Here is a 17,662-nt window from a genome sequence, read left to right as displayed (position 1 = left end):
TCTCCTCAGCTTTTCACTCCTGGTTTTCAATCCTTTTTATTATAAGGACTGCACTCATTCTTAAAAGAATACTCTACTCCCCAACCTCCGCTTACATGTACTTGCCTTTTCATTTCTTTTTTTTGTATCTCTATCCACTTTATTGGTCCTTCCAGGACTTCATACATGGTGTACCATAAACAACTTTCGCAAAAAGATAATTCAAGCACTGACATAGCAAGGTACCTACCTTATTGCTTGCAAAAACATTTGAACTTCTTTGGGGCCCCTACATGTAGTTATAGTTCCCATATAAAGATCCAGTGCTCTGAGGTCTAATTTTGGTATTTGTATGCATAAAAATACTTTACAGTACAGTACAGTACTTGAGGGCAATCCAGCCATTTTGATTTACATTGAGAAAGTAAAATGAAATAAAATTCAAAATATTAATAACAGGGTGGTGGGTGGAAGTTTCTTTCAAAGAAACTGTCACACTGTGTATGAAGATGAGCCAGAGATTTTTTTAAAACTATATATTCATTTACATTACGTAGGAAGCAAAATGTGGTGAAGAAATATATAATACTAGATGCTACATGTGGTAGTTGAATCACTTGAATGTATAATTATTGTCAGAAAAATGCACACATGTACATGTATTGCATATATATAAAGAAAGATAGTACAGTGTGTATAACACAGGGAAAATGCATGTTGAGGGAATATAATTGAATTAAAATTATGAATTGAATTATCTGTTACCTAAATGTAGTTGTAGTATTCCAATGTACAGTTGGGAAGGGGAAGAAAGTGGATGGGAGAGAAAGGGGAAGATAGAAACAAAAGGAACTACATGTACAAAGCAAGAGAAGAATTTTAGAAATGATGAGAAGGGTAGGAGAAGGAGAAGGAAGAGGAGGAGGAGGAGAAGAAAAAGAAGGAGGAGGAAGAGGAGGAGGAGGAGAAGAAGAATAGATGAAGCAAAACCTAAAAATACAAGAGTAAGAAAAAACATCATAATGGCCAGATTTGAAAGAAAAAAAATACATTTAAAATGAAATGACAAATGGAACAGAATTAATGTTTTACCAAAAGCAACAACTACATGTACTGTAAAATAAGGGTGTATGAAAGTCCTTGTCTAAAACCCATGCTTCACCCCCTCTCCCCCCCCCCCTTATTTTCTATTCAATATCAATCTTTTTTTTTTAATAAATAATTTGTTTTCAACATCAAAATTCAAAAAAAATAAAAACTTGTTAGCTTTAATTATTAGACTGTGAGCATACTGAAGCACTTTTTATTAACTTTTACAATTGATAAAAAGCTGTCAATAAACCATCTTGAGTGCAAAAAAAATGCTCTTGGTGCATTTTGCAAATGCTTTCAAATCAAAATAATGTATAAAGTCCTTTTTATTCTAAATAGGTATTTCCCTTTTTTAAAAAAATAATCAGTAATAATACCTTATGTTTGGGAATTATCAAGATCCACAAACTTGGAAGATAGGGTCCAATACCCCTTTGATGTTCTCTAACTGTTCATTCCATCTATATGTACATGTGTACATATATGTGATAATTTGTATTCAAAGCAGAAATCAAATCAAATAAAATGTGCAAGAATTTGAATAAAAAATATTGTGCTCTGCTAACTTTTATTTTTATTTTGACAAGTTAAATGAAAATAAACAATCAATTATTGCAAAAAATAAAGACCCCCCCCATTGCTTTCTGACTCTGCATTTGTATTTGTGCAGTACTAGTCTCCTATGGACTCTCTCACCGTGATGTAGCATGTCGAGTATGTAAACTACATGTATGCATGTATTGTTCACATGATCATTGTGATGTAGAATGAAATACTATGAAATATTAAATACTAATTGATGAAGAAAAAAAATGTATTGTAAATACTAGAACACAGTAACTTGAATGATGTGGAGCTTTTTAAGCATCTATATGAGGACCATTCCATGAAAGATCATTGCTCTTTTATAATAAGCCATTCAGATCAAGAGATTGATCTCAGTAGCTTAGTAACTATTAGCACCGCAAATTCTCTTCATGATATGCTCCCCTGTATAAAAAAAAAGCTCAGTGGTCGATTACAGTGGGTGATGTAATAATATTCAACACTCACCTTTTCTGCTTCCTGTTACATGTACATGTAGGTCAAATTGACAAAGAAATTGTGACAAAAATTACATAATGACAAAACATGCAAACTATTAAACAAATACACTGTAGCAACAAACTTCTTTTATCGTCAATAAAGGGAAAGTTCGCCAAGCTCATAATAACTTTGTTTCTAATACTAGCAGAAAAAAAAGAGAGCAAATATTGGTGAAGGTTTGATGAAAATTCAGCAAGGAATAACCAATAACATTTTTCTCTATTTTCATCCGATGTACAGTACATGTATAATCAAGGTGAATTTCCCCTTAAATGATATTCTTCCAAATGATGGGTTTGTAATATTTATGTGAAATTACAATTTACATAATACATTTCTAATATTAATAATGTACTGTACTTCAAAATTCAATTTGCCATATAAATATCCAAATTGGCTTGAAATATCCCAGATCATCTTATTCATGATAACACTCATTACCCTGGGCCCTGGTACAACAATGCATCAATCATAGAGACAATACATGTAGGTGGTTTCACACTGCCTCGATCACAAGAATCCCTGTAGAATTATGAGAATTTCTTCAGACTAAAAAAAATACCTGTTATTATTCCTGCATTCACACCGCCCGGAAAAATACCCTTTGGGATGTGAAAGTTACGAGTATGCGCAGTATGGTCTGATATAAAGCAGGCAAGGAGCAAGATTCAAAATCACTAGCTGAGCAGTGAGCAGCCACCCATGGCGCCCGCGCCAAAATACACTGTGAGCTATAAGTTCCTGTTATTTGCTTTCACACTGCCAAAATACGTGCGACTCTGGAAAAATCCCCACGAAAGTTCTTATAAATTTGATATGTACCTACTATTTATATTGGGTATTTTCCCCAAGGGGGCCACTTACATTGACGAGTGAATACCATGCGCGACCCCAAAAACACGTAAAAAGGATGTTTTTTTCACGATAGGGCACGTTACGTACGTAAGGGTGTCAAAAACACAAAAATAATGAAAAAAGGGTATCTATTTCGCTAGGAAGATTACGTGTTTAGGGTCGAATTTGCGGGGATGATAAAACAAAATTAAAATGTTTTATAAAGGATGTAATTTTTGCCCCAACACTTCATGTTCAGAGTCCGATTTGTGCGAGGTGTAGAAGGTGGGGTCGTACTAAACCAAACAAGGTAAAGCCGACGACCGAAGGACCCGTAATAATAAAACATTCCTGTACTTGTTTAGGGGTTCATTTCAGGTAATATGTACCAAGAGTATCGTTTTGTTTCCAATACTTGTTAAGGGTAGGGTTTCACACGCCAATACTTGTTAAGGGGTGCATTTTCAGAATATGGAAATTACGTGTTTTGGGTGCTTATCGAGACCCCATGGTTGCGCATGATATCCACTCGTGAATGGAAGTGGCCCCCCCCCCCCGGGGTATTTTCTTTACGGGGGATTACGCGTAATTTACTTTCACACTGCCAAAATACCTGGAAGTGAAGAACTTTGAGGCAGTCGAAACCACCTTTTGGGATTGCGGACCTCTTTGACACAGTGTACAGTACCTGATGGGGCCAATTGCTGAAGAGCTTGAAATCAAACGCAGCTCTTTATTTTCAACCGAACAGGTTGTGTACTGTACATTGGGGATTCCGGACTTGCACTCGACTCTTTCTACCAGGTTTTTATTTTTCCTTTCATATCGAGTCAAAAAATAATTTGCAAAAATATTTTGGAGGATAAGTCATCTCCAGCCCCACTGTCTCTTTTATTCTATTTTTTTTTCAATTCATTTATCAGGGGGGGGGGGCTGATATGCGGTGTATTTGCTTGTCTCATTCATCCATTGTTTCTTTATTGCTTGTTTTGTCTGTGCTGGCTCATGGGATAATTTGCAGTATCGTACTGTAGTCACCACAAGTACACTGTATTATACCAGAACACCATGTACATGTATGTGTGTATTAAACGTACAGTCTGTAGACCATGACAGGATCAACATTTGATTGCCAATTATAATGATGTATTTTCAATGTTGATGGAAGGTCATACATGTAATGTTGTTCAGAACAAATGTTAAGTACATACACATTTGATATGTAAAATTATGTAACGGTAAACATGTTTTCTTTCAAGGGAGAGAGCTTGTGAAGGGGAAACAAATTTTGTCATACTGAACACTGTAATTTTTATAAAGCAGCTTGTCTTGACAGTTCACCAAAGCAATTGTCATCATTGTCATTTTCACCTTTACAATATCCTTTGTACTTTGAAATCAGAGAGCAACAAGAACATTTGTATTTTCAAGGCTGAAAATCAGTATTTTGGTGAGGAAATTAGTATTTTCACAAGAGTACCATAGGACAACACATAAACTTTTGAAATCAGTATTTTGCATGAAACCATCAGTATTCTTCTCTATTTTCAGTACTACATGTACATGTAAATTATACGGTAAATCAGTAAGTAGGGCCTACTACTTGGCAGCTCTGTGAAATAATGATTATCATTTCAATATTGCATTTAATATTTTAAACATCATTATCAAATATTTAGAATCACTATTACACATGTAATTATCATAAATACCAATATCGATAAAGTACCAATGTACAATGTAGGCATGTACTTGTAGGCCCTATACACATACTGTACAAATTTTGTTTTGTAAATCTGTAGTTTTTTCCACACATTACATGTGTATGTATTCATTTTGTACGAAAAATATTATTTTACACATTATACTGCAGATATCATGAGCATCTGATGCCTTTGGGTGAATCATTAATGGCAACCAACATCCAGTCACTTATGAATATCAATGCATAAGAGCACAACTGGCCTATTAAAATGAATCCAATTACGATGCCCATCCAACCCAAGGCAGTATGACTCCAAGACACTCAAAAAGGAATTTTCATACCCACTCACTTACAGAAAATACAATGTACCTGATACTTTGCTTGTGTAAAGGCAATATTCGTGAAAGAAAATACTGGAAAGTAGATTTTGAAAAATATTTTTTTTAAATACGTGTACCTTTCACAGGAACTTCTGCACAGTCACAGTAATAATAGCCTTTCTTTTGATATTTTGATAAAATGTATGTGACTTCTGAATATCAAAGGCACATTTCTATATGGGGGCTTGGGGCTAATAAAATACAGCACTTATGTTTCTAAGCACTTACATTGTAATTATTAACATTTTTGGTGCCCCAAATACAGAGTGCTGCAAGCCTGCAAAGAGCCCTGAAAATCTAGAAAAGAGCACTTGAAATTCTCATGGGCTAATGATATACCCGGCACATTGTACAGACAGTATTACTGTATGTACAATGCACACTTTATACATGTAGCAAAACGCAGCCCTGTAAAGTCATTTTCACCTTTACATCACAATGGGGGAGGAGGGGGGGGGGGGGGGGGGGGCTGGCAACAAAAAAATATCCAAGAACAAGGAAAGGGGCACTGAGGCCAATGAGCATGGCATCCAAGACTGTGACCTTTGTCTTTGTTTCTACATGTATAAAGCACAGGAATTTCTGCAGAGTGAAAGAAAAGTTTTAAGAACTTCAAATGTGCAGCTAGATTTACAATCCTGTATAATCTTCATTGCTGGCTCATTTGTGTACAGTATCGGGGGGGGGGGGGGGGGGGTTGTAAATAATTTGTACATAAAATGAAACTATCCAGTATCTGGTACATGTACTCATTGTCCTGAAAATACTGAATAAGTAAATATTCCTGTGATCAAGTGGAAAACTTAATCTGGTTCCGGTTGGTGAGAACAATCGCAATAAAATGAGCCTTGAGAAGGCTGGATAAGAAATATACAGGCATTCTCTGATTGAGGGGGTATGAATGTACATGTACATGTACCAACGAATGAAGGCTTAAATGACTGTCGAGCTGTCTCAAAGAGGTCATGTCTCAAATCTGTGGTAATGTGGAATGCAGTGTCTTCTTCCAGCTTAACGACCGGTCAGTTTAAGATTCAGGGAGAGAGAGAGGGAGAATCACATAAGGTGGTGCTGCACCATCCTGAGTTTGCTCAATCTCGAGATTCAAGAAACCCCGTCTCCACCATCGCAAGAAGAGCAATTCCTGTTCGAGCGAGGCATCAATGCATTATGGTCTGACACCGTAAATTAATAATCCCGATTGCGTCTGCACCTATGAATTAGCGCGATAATTCGTAAAATAGCGCGCTATTTTGCAAATAATCCCAAGTTGACTTGGGATCGCAATCTCGAGATTAATCCTACGAACTAGCGAGATACAAATGTAATTGCGTCTCCATTGCAAATAATCTCGAGATTGTTCCGATCGGGATAATTCGCCGGATCAGAAATAGCACGCTAAGTTCAGATGAAAATGGATGCCATTGGAAATGTGTAGAGAGGTGGCCAGTTTTTATAGGGGAAATACATGTACAGTATTATAAATAAAAAACAATATTTGAAACAAGCAAAAGTCCCTGGTGGTCCCATTTGCATGTACATGTACAGTGTACGTTGGGCAATTCCTTTATTCTTGAATTCATAATTTTATTACAGTCCTTCACCTTTATAATTTCGTGGAACTCAATATATCACTCTCCTTATTTTTTTGAGGAGCTCAATTGAGCTCCTCAGAAGCGCTCTCCTTGAGGAGCTCAAATCAATTCAATAAAATACTATGTATGATAAATTGTATTTTTTTCTTAACATTAAATCAGTAAGTAGGGCCTACTACTTGGCAGCTCTGTGAAATAATGATTATCATTTCAATATTGCATTTAATATTTTAAACATCATTATCAAATATTTAGAATCACTATTACACATGTAATTATCATAAATACCAATATCAATAAAGTACCAATGTACAATGTAGGCATGTACATGTGTACTTGTAGGCCCTATACACATACTGTACAAATTTTGTATTGTAAATCTGTAGTTTTTTCCACACATTACATGTGTATGTATTCATTTTGTACGAAAAATATTATTTTACACATTATACTGCAGATATCATGAGCATCTGATGCCTTTGGGTGAATCATTAATGGCAACCAACATCCAGTCACTTATGAATATCAATGCATAAGAGCACAACTGGCCTATTAAAATGAATCCAATTACGATGCCCATCCAACCCAAGGCAGTATGACTCCAAGACACTCAAAAAGGAATTTTCATACCCACTCACTTACAGAAAATACAATGTACCTGATACTTTGCTTGTGTAAAGGCAATATTCGTGAAAGAAAATACTGGAAAGTAGATTTTGAAAAATATTTTTTTTTAAATACGTGTACCTTTCACAGGAACTTCTGCACAGTCACATTAATAATAGCCTTTCTTTTGATATTTTGATAAAATGTATGTGACTTCTGAATATCAAAGGCACATTTCTATTTGGGGCTTGGGGCTAATAAAATACAGCACTTATGTTTCTAAGCACTTACATTGTAATTATTAACATTTTTGGTGCCCCAAATACAGAGTGCTGCAAGCCTGCAAAGAGCCCTGAAAATCTAGAAAAGAGCACTTGAAATTCTCATGGGCTAATGATATACCCGGCACATTGTACAGACAGTATTACTGTATGTACAATGCACACTTTATAGCAAAACGCAGCCCTGTAAAGTCATTTTCACCTTTACATCACAATGGGGGGGGGGGGGGGCGGGCACCAAAAAAAATATCCAAGAACAAGGAAAGGGGCACTGCGGCCAATGAGCAGGGCATCCAAGACTGTGACCATGGTCTTTGTTTCTTTTAAGCACTGTCACAGGAATTTTTGCAGAGTGAAAGAAAAGTTTTAAGAACTTCAAATGTGCAGCTAGATTTATAATCCTGTATAATCTTCATTGCTGGCTCATTTGTGTACAGTATCGGGGGGGGGGGGGGGTTGTAAATAATTTGTACATAAAATGAAACTATCCAGTATCTGGTACATGTACTCATTGTCCTGAAAATACTGAATAAGTAAATATTCATGTGATCAAGTGGAAAACTTAATCTGGTTCCGGTTGGTGAGAACAATCGCAATAAAATGAGCCTTGAGAAGGCTGGATAAGAAAAATACAGGCATTCTCGTGATTGAGGGGGTATGAATGTACATGTACATGTACCAACGAATGAAGGCTTAAATGACTGTCGAGCTGTCTCAAAGAGGTCATGTCTCAAATCTGTGGTAATGTGGAATGCAGTGTCTTCTTCCAGCTTAACGACCGGTCAGTTTAAGATGCAGGGAGAGAGAGGGAGAATCACATAAGGTGGTGCTGCACCATCCTGAGTTTGCTCAATCTCGAGAAGAGCAATTCCCGTTCGAGCGAGGCATCGATGCATTATGGTCTGACACCGTAAATTAATAATCCCGAGTGCGTCTGCACCTATGAATTAGCGCGATAATTCGTAAAATAGCGCGCTATTTTGCAAATAATCCCAAGTTGACTTGGGATTGCAATCTCGAGATTAATCCTACGAACTAGCGAGATACAAATGTAATTGCGTCTCCATTGCAAATAATCTCGAGATTGTTCCGATCGGGATAATTCGCCGGATCAGAAATAGCACGCTAAGTTCAGATGAAAATGGATGCCATTGGAAATGTGTAGAGAGGTGGCCAGTTTTTATAGGGGAAATACATGTACAGTATTATAAATAAAAAACAATATTTGAAACAAGCAAAAGTCCCTGGTGGTCCCATTTGCGTACATGTACAGTGTACGTTGGGCAATTCCTTTATTCTTGAATTCGTAATTTTATTACGGTCCTTCACCTTTATAATTTCGTGGAACTCAATATATCACTCTCCTTATTTTTTTGAGGAGCTCAATTGAGCTCCTCAGAAGCGCTCTCCTTGAGGAGCTCAAATCAATTCAATAAAATACTATGTATGATAAATTGTATTTTTTTCTTAACATTGTATGCAATAGCTGTATCAATCTGTGGTGAAACTACATGTAGGCCTGGGTCAATCGTTTACAAAATATCGCGCTCCTGCAAAAAAAAAAAAAATTGGTGATCACCATAAAAATCTACATATGGGACTATTCACCGAGTTTAAATTCAAATCAGAGTCGGGAAAGAGATGAATATTCTTCATTTTCTGCTAGTTTTCCACTAAATCAAAATAATTTCAAGGAATTATGGAAAATAAATGGCCATTTCACGGATTTAAAGATGTAAAATGTGAAATTTTATCAATTATTTTTTAAGGAGCGCGTTAAGAGCGCCAGAGCGATCGCGCTCCTCAAAAATGAAGATCTGTTTATATTATACGGTAGTACAGTACATACATGTACAGTGTAGATGTACATGTACTTGTACAGGTTACAGGTACATAATTTGCAGACAGGGCAGCTCATCATTCCTCTCTCCCTTGACTAGCTGTGGCCTGGAGGTTCTTTCAAGCAATCTACAATGTAGCCCCGTATATTTGTTCTCCTCATAATGTGCACTCCTACAGTAAATGCATGCATTTGTGTTTGTACAAGTGGGTTCATCATAAATTTTGGAGGCATAAAATTTATTGCACAAGTGATATACAATTAAATTTCTTTAAGAGCTTTGAAATGAACACAGTACAGAGGACAGGGGTACAATGTATTAAAAGTGTATTATTACTGAACATTTTCTAATAATTTAGTCAGGGTTGTTTGGTAATGGAGGGCAGTGGCAAATCTCAATCCACCTGTATTTTGCGAAGGATGTACATTTACATGTACATGTAGGCCTATTGTGTACATGTTTGAGTTGGAAGCAACTGGCATAAAGTGTAAAGACCAAGAGACAATTCACAGTAGTGTATTAAAGGGTTCAGAGAGAGTTGAAAAGAGAAGATGGAATGCCGAGTGACCTGAGATGATACCATACAGTCATCCCTGTGTGATGTAGGCAATGACATTCAATTACAGCCAAGTTTTCATTAGCCCCCTCAAAGCTGATCTGCATGCAAGTTTGGTCTGTGCTGGAATACAACTACAAAGGCCATGTTTTCATTAGCCCTTTAATCTACTGTGTGATGACATTTATCTACATGTACAACAGCCAAGTTCTCATTAGCCCTTTCACAGCTTTATACAATGTACATGTACATCAACATGTACAGTATTATATCCTGTGATGGCATTCAGTGGTCACTGGTCATGTTTTCATTAGCCTCAAAGCAAAAGCCTTTGATCTTGATCACTGTGTGATGACATTCAACTACAACTGTATCTATTTTTTTCACTCACTATCTCAAGCATGTAGCTACAATGTACATGTTGCTTTTAGCTATTACAAGTACATAACATGACTTTCATACTTTCATTTGTTTTTAAAATTCATTAGCACCAAATCTGTTTATTTTTCATTGATGAATTTTTATTTTATTAAATTGTACAAAGTAACCAGGGAGTTGTGAACACACTATACACACTATAACACATGGATTAAATGTGCTGTCCTGATATCGGCTCCTACATGTACATGTACAATACATCCATCCATCCCTGTGGACAGCGATTCAATACTTTTCTGAGATTGTGGCGCTATACATCATGGTTGTACAAAAATGAGTGACAATTTTAGCATAACACTGAACTGAGCCATTCTATTTTTCAAGGTACACCAGACCAAAAATGGTGGTTTGTGTTCAAATCTAGGGCACACCTGCATACTATGTACTGTATTATGTGCCAACCACTTGAGATTGTATTTCAAGGGAATGCACATAATGTGATTAACTTTCTTCAGGATTGGTGCGGGAAAAAAGGTGTTAGAACTCCATGACCCTCGGGACGTGTCCTCACAGGCAAGCTAACGCTGGCACATTCATACAGAAAAAGGCCCCTTTTTTCTGACAAATTGTATAATTTTCTCTGATCCAATAACCAGTTTCATTTGTAGTTGCAATACGGTACTCATCTTCCAATGTCATCCACACTGCGTACTGCAGTACAAGCAGTGCGTGAAACTTGTGTCTCATCACAAACCTTAAAGGACAAGTCCACCCCAATGAAAACTTAATTTGAATAAAAAGAGAAAAATTCAACAAGCATGACACTGAAAATTTCATCAAAATCGGATGTAAAATATTAAGAAAGTTATGACATTTCTAAGTTACGCTTCATTTCACAAAACAGTTATATGCATGCACATCTCGGTCGGTATGCAAATGAGAGAGTCGATGATGTCACTCACTCACTATATCTTTTGTTTTCTTTGTTTGAAATATGAAATATTTTGATTTTCTCGTCATTGTCACGTGAAATGAAGTTCAATTCCTCCCTGAACACTTGGAATTCCATTATTTGTGCTTCAGGCAAGGAGGTCCTAATCATCTATCATCAAATTCGTAAAAAATTGAAATATTGTATAATTCAAACAATAAAAAACAAAAGAAATAGTGAGTGAGTGACATCATCAACTCTCTCATTTGGATGTAACTGGCTCGTTCATATAACTATTTTGTTGAAAATAAGCGAAACTTTGAAATGTCAGATCTTTCTCATTTTACATCCGATTTTGATGAAATCTTCAGCATTGTGCTTGTCTGATTTTTCTCTATTAATTCAAATCAACATTTTTCTGAGGTTGACTTGACCTTTATTTAAACCTTTCTATCACAACAGATTTCTATGTTGTTCATTTTCAAGCATGATTAGGGTCAATGCAAAATATATGCATCATGAATGAAATCTGGTGGGTGTTTCATAAAAAGCTGTTCGTACATGTTCTAAGTAACAAGCGATTTTACGAATGACTAGACTTTCTTTATATTGTACATGATATACCTGTACATATAAAGGCTACACCAATTTCATTGATTGATGTTTATTTAGTGCCAAAGAAATAATCGGCAATCATTTGTAAAATCACTTGTGACTTTAATGTAGGTCCTACGAATCAATGAATGACATTTCCCTCTCAAAAGTGCAGATTTATTTTCAGCTTTTGTCTTGCCTGCTTGTTACATGTATATACAAACGTACTGTTTTTGATATTTCAACTTTGATTTCTTCAATTTAATATCGAATAATTTCTGACAACTACATATGTACATTGTAAGATTACACCAACAAACTAGGAAAGCAAGGCAAGCATAAATTTCTTTTAAAAATGGTATTTTATTCCATGGCTGCTATACACTTCATTCAAGACATGGAATGCTCTCATCTCTTCAAGGTTAAAGGTTTAATAGGAATTGATCATGCCAGGGGCTGATGTACAGTATAATGATTAATTGATCGATAGCATCAGTTGTAAAAATAAGCCTCAAGATCAATCTCTAAATCACATGTTATGGGTCCCTGATCCTGGTTGGTCTCTCGAAGCTTTAAATTGTATCCAACTGATGAAACAAGGCGTATGCTTGGGGAGGTGGGGGCTCATTACCCTGCCACGCATCCACATCTACACGTAGAAAAGCATTGAAAACCCTAGACAAAAGCTTCAGTCTCTTTTTTTGGTTGTTCCACTGAACTGCCTTGGCTCACTCACCAATACAAAGAGTTGTTGGCCCGTACACTACAGACAACATATTAGCAGTAATATGTTAGATAGCTAACATTCAGCGGAAACCTGATTTTCTGATCGTTATTTTGTACATAAAATGTAACATTATAAAAATGAAATTACACCCAAGTTGAAAAGAAAATAAATAAAATTCAGAAATATCGTACATTAGACCGCAGTAACCACCAATTCCTTTAAAATGATGATCAAAACATTGTCATCTTCGATCCTTTCGATGGTCAACATACATAAGTTGCCATCTTGGATGACGTCATCATCCTTACAGACGTATTTACCAGTCACTATATATCACGATTTGTGCCACTGCTTTGCGCTTGTAGATGTGCCTGCATTCAGAGCTTGTCGCTCGTATTGATTGGCCAGGATACCGAAAATTTAATCAGAAAGGTTTGATAAAAGCACAACTCATTGAACGTAGAAGGCAGCAACACACAGCTGCCATTTTTTCCTCTCCAGCAGAAAGTTTAAAAAGTAAGGAATTAATCATTGGTAACATATATTTTCGATATTTTCTGGGAATATGTATACATCAAAAGTAGTAAAAGAAAGAGTCTAACGAAAATAGTGGGCCTTCTTTCAAGATAATAATATATTATTTAGAATTTTAAAATCTAGACAAAACCCGGTCGCCCCAATTGGTGTACCTGATTACACATGCAGGCTCACATACACACCAGTAGAGGCGCACGGCCAATATTGGAGACTGTCTCCCATGAGAGAGATTATCTCCAATATCAGAGACTTTCATAAAGAATTTTGGTATCCAATTTCAGAGACAGTCTCCAGTTTTGGAGACCAATTTTCTTTGTTTACATTTGCTTAAAAAGGATTACCTTGGCGGCAAATAAAAATGTGATAAGCAGATTCCTCATGAAATATTACCCCTTTTCACCGTCTACTTTAAAAATTCACCGTCTACTTTTGTTTTTATAAGGATTTTTGTTGTCATCCACACACAAAACAAATGGGCTTCTGACCTCGGTGGGACAAAAGTTTGGGTGGAAAAAATCATACTTTTGTTGGTGTTGTTTCTTTTGATCTTTTGCAAAGCAAGTCTCCAATATGGGAGATTGTCTCCCTTATTGGAGAGAGTCTCCCATATTGGCCGTGCGCCTCTACTGCACACTAACGTCTGTGAATGGGGATGAGAGTAAAAGGTCAGAAATTGTTAAATAAACCCCCCCCAAAAAAAAAAAAAAACAATGGTTATTCCTGTCCATGAAGAGACCTGGAGGTTGTTGACAACTTTGTTTTGGAATAGCGGGATCTAGTAGTAGGGGTTGCCTCTTGAAAATGAAAAAAAAATCACCCCAAACCATCATTTTTAGCTAGACAATATGTTTTAACATACTCGTCAAACAAAGTCTTCACTAAAATAGAAAAATTCTATTACTATCAGACCCCCTATTTGGTTATTTTGAGCAGGAATTCTGGGAATGGGCGTGGACAATTCTTTGAAATAATACTCGGTCATATCGCTGCCAAATCTGAATCTAGCAAGTGTAAATTTCCTGCAGTCTATAAGACTCTAAAAAAAAGATGTCTGACTTCTGACACTAGTGACAGGGTTAAAGGATGAATGAAATTAAACTTAGAATCTAACGTTAGAGTTACTAACCGCTTTTGCGATATCTGTGAGAGCTTCATCCTCCGCGGTGTAGGCCCGACTCTTCACCCTCCTCCTACCCGCCGAACCTCCCGGCGATGGTCCGCTGTGATTCGGCCCTCCCCCGACGGTACTAACGTCCAATTCCACTGCGTCTACAGACATGTTGTGTTTTTAGATCAAAGTAGGACAGAAAATTGATTAAATACGGTGAAATTCATCCATATATTTATGTTATGCCTTCAAGACTTTCTAAAAGTGTTTAGATATTTCCAAATGATGAATAGGACTGGTATTTCAAGGTGAGTTTTGTGTTACATTTCGTTGAGTTTGCGGCAATCCGGATGACCGGAGACGCTCCGGAACAATTTCCGTGTTGCTTTCTCTGTGGTGTTGTGGAATAATCCTGCGCAGCTTCTGTAACTCCAAGGAAAAAGGGTAATGATCCAGGCACCCAATATATATTATATCACTCCATCTGTATATTGCTATTGCTCATCTCCAAATAGAAATACTTTGAGCGAAAATATCAACGTTCCGATGGTCTTTTTCCTCTCCTCTTTTTCTGCTTCGGGTGCCACCATATTTCTGCTCACATCACCTTGAGGACCCGGATGTAATTTGCGCCATCTGTGTTGACTGGAAGAATATCTTCGAAATGAAAAATGCCATGCCCGTTATGATAGGCCTGCAGCGGTGCATGGCCAGTTGGGTGCCATATAGATGTAGTTTTTTTATTTTCTTGGGGGGGGGGTTGAGAAATTTTCGAAGTTGGTTCATTCAATACAATGAAAATGGCCTAGCTATTGTGGGTAGCATTATACTGACCGTACAGCTAAAGTCCCCACCCCCAATAAAATTAAATGTAATGCGAGGGCGCGTAACGACCGAGTGAGAAAAACAAATCACATTTTCAAAATGCTTGAGAATTTTTCATCTATAACATGCAATGCGGCCAGATGGGTGTTAAGACCACCGAACACCTTACAATTGTTCGCGATCCGATTTTTGAACAATTGCATTTTGCTCATTTTCTGACAATGTTAATATCATTTTATTTCAGGTTAAAATTAATTGAAAGAATACTGATATAACCAAATTGTAAGATTGTAAACTTTTCTTTTGGAGGAAAGGCCAAATTAGCTTCAAATCGTAGCCAATCGTTCGACTGCTATGACGTCATTTTTATTAGATATTAAATTTGCTTTTATTTTAAGAAGAATGATCATAGCATAGTCACAAATTTGACAGGTATTCGTACGATGATTTCGAACATTACACAGAAAGATATTCCAAGTCTCAATATTAGCATCAAATTCTACTAAGTTTTATTCCAAAATTGAGACGAGGGCATTTCACGATAATGGGTTTGCCTGAGTGTTGTTTTTCTCTCCAGGCGTTTTTTTTAAGAGCGATATTCTCAAAATTTAGAGCGTCTGAAGGTATAATAGAACATAGCAGGATTTTAATGTCAAGCACCCCTTAAAAATATTACGAGGGAGTTTGGAGATAAATTTGAAAGTGAAACCTTGCATTTGAAAAATTTGGGGGATGCGGCCAACCTATATCGATTTGCCCTACAATGATTTTGACAAAATGAAAAATTTATGAATTCATTGCAAAAAATGTCTTTGAAAATAAAGCCATCAAACTTGACATAAAAATACTAATAAACATAAAATTGTATTTTTTTCGGTGTGATTCTCGTGCAAAATTCTGCATTATAATTTGGCGATAATTTTGGACATTGTCCCCTCTCGCCGTCCGAAACATGGATCGACGCTATATTATATTAAAACGTTTAAATAAATCTAGCTGCAATTAGGGAGTATATAGCGACGGAGCCATGTTCTTTAAAAAAAATATCCTAAAGAACGACAAAATTCGGAGCGATTTCGACAAAACACAGACAGGTTTAGAGTTAGTTAACTTCAATAAATTTTATTGCATTAGTACTGCTATAGTCATGGTGGATGAAGTAGGCCCTATATATTTTCGGATGAAATTGTTTTTCATTTTTTGTTCATTGTGCCAGCACGTTTATTAAAGAATTTACACAATCGCACAATCTAGTTGCTCTTTCCGTGTTACAGTAATTACCTGAGGCACTCGACACTATTAACTTGATTTGTACTTTGCAGTAATTGTTAAAGTTTGTTTTAAAATGGACCTCAAACCTGTGTGATTGGAGAGACAAGGATTTGTCAAAAGATAATGTACCGAAAATTTCGTTCCCGGAGAGTTAATAACTATATTTTGTTTCTAAAATTGTGGAAGAAAAGATGAACCTAATGATATATATCCATGTTTCAGGAAATATTTAAAGTTGTATTGTGATATCAACGGACCATCCCGATCATAAAAGCAGCGTTGTTGTATTTAGCAAAGCTGAGTGGGCATATCCAGCCATTCACACTGTAAGAACTGTGGTGTTAAAACTTACACCAATCGGTGCTAATAGAGGACCACACCCTGAGGTGTTAAAATTACACCCTAGAGATTGAACGTAACACCAAAGAGTGTAAATGTAACAACCAAAGGTGTTGTAATAACACCTACAGGTGTAAAACTAACATCACCAAGTAACACCGGTGTAAAATAACTGGTGTGGTCCTCTATGTACATCGGTTAACACCACAGTTTTTGTTGTGCACTATACAATTGATTTTTTAATTTTTTTATACATACATTGTGATATGGAAAATAAATACCATACCAATCCCATAAAGCTGAAAGAAATACACTTCGAATGTCGTTTATTTTGGTTTAGTGCCATATGTCATTATTTTCAGTACATTAATCTATGACAGACAAGAAAGTAAAAATTACATGATTTAGGCGGGATCATATAGGTTGACACTGGGATTGTTATTTATCTTCCCAAGCTTAGCCGGCTGAAATTGGGGGGTGGGGGTAGCAGAAGTCCTCATAAGAAGGTACACGTACACCATGTTCGACTTTCTAATTAGACCGACGACACAAAATACCCTTCCTCATCTCAGAGTACAGTTTTTCATGCCCCCAACCGAAATGAAACATTTTTTAGGGTGAGTGCCCTTACAAGTAGGTTATTTATCAAGCGTTGAAAAAGTATACATTTTCTCGTGACTACATGGTTATATTTTTCACCACATACCTATGCACGTACATTCCCCGGCAGTGACAAACTAGCCTTTTGGGTCAACGAATTGTTGGGTGTGTTGTGTCGAGACTTTCACGTATGCATGTATGTAAGTTTTACTTGGCCCAAGATAGTGCGCCCTCTTGTGCTTTTGGCGCAACCATTGATACAAAACTTCGCAACCGATTATATTACACAACTGGCAGGCCATAGGCCTATAGATATTCATTAGAGCCAACCATATTGCTCAATTTTTAAATTTGATATTGCTGATTGACAAAAATGAATGAATATGACTGACAATC

General features: G+C 36.5%; 1 protein-coding gene across 6 annotated transcripts in view; it reads right to left on the bottom strand.

The window, feature by feature from the left end:
- Window positions 1-14,864, bottom strand: part of LOC121425937 (leucine-rich repeat flightless-interacting protein 2-like) — a 45,082-nt gene extending 30,218 nt beyond the window's left edge. For 5 of the 6 annotated variants that reach the window (XM_041622054.1, XM_041622050.1, XM_041622051.1 and 2 more), the window contains exons 1-2: window positions 14,249-14,864; window positions 2,125-2,136 (exon numbers count right to left, since the gene is read on the bottom strand). In XM_041622054.1, coding sequence (XP_041477988.1) covers window positions 2,125-2,136; window positions 14,249-14,401 — 165 coding nt within the window. In that variant the 5' untranslated portion in view covers window positions 14,402-14,864. The remainder of the gene's footprint in view (window positions 1-2,124; window positions 2,137-14,248) is intronic. The other variant, XM_041622053.1, reaches the window with a different exon arrangement.
- Window positions 14,865-17,662: the final 2,798 nt, after the last annotated feature.

The sequence above is a fragment of the Lytechinus variegatus genome, chromosome 13, assembly GCF_018143015.1.
Source record: "Lytechinus variegatus isolate NC3 chromosome 13, Lvar_3.0, whole genome shotgun sequence".
Classification (NCBI taxonomy): Eukaryota; Metazoa; Echinodermata; class Echinoidea; order Temnopleuroida; family Toxopneustidae; genus Lytechinus; species Lytechinus variegatus.
Note: the sequence above shows the minus strand (reverse complement) of the source record. Positions and strands in the feature narration are given on the sequence as shown.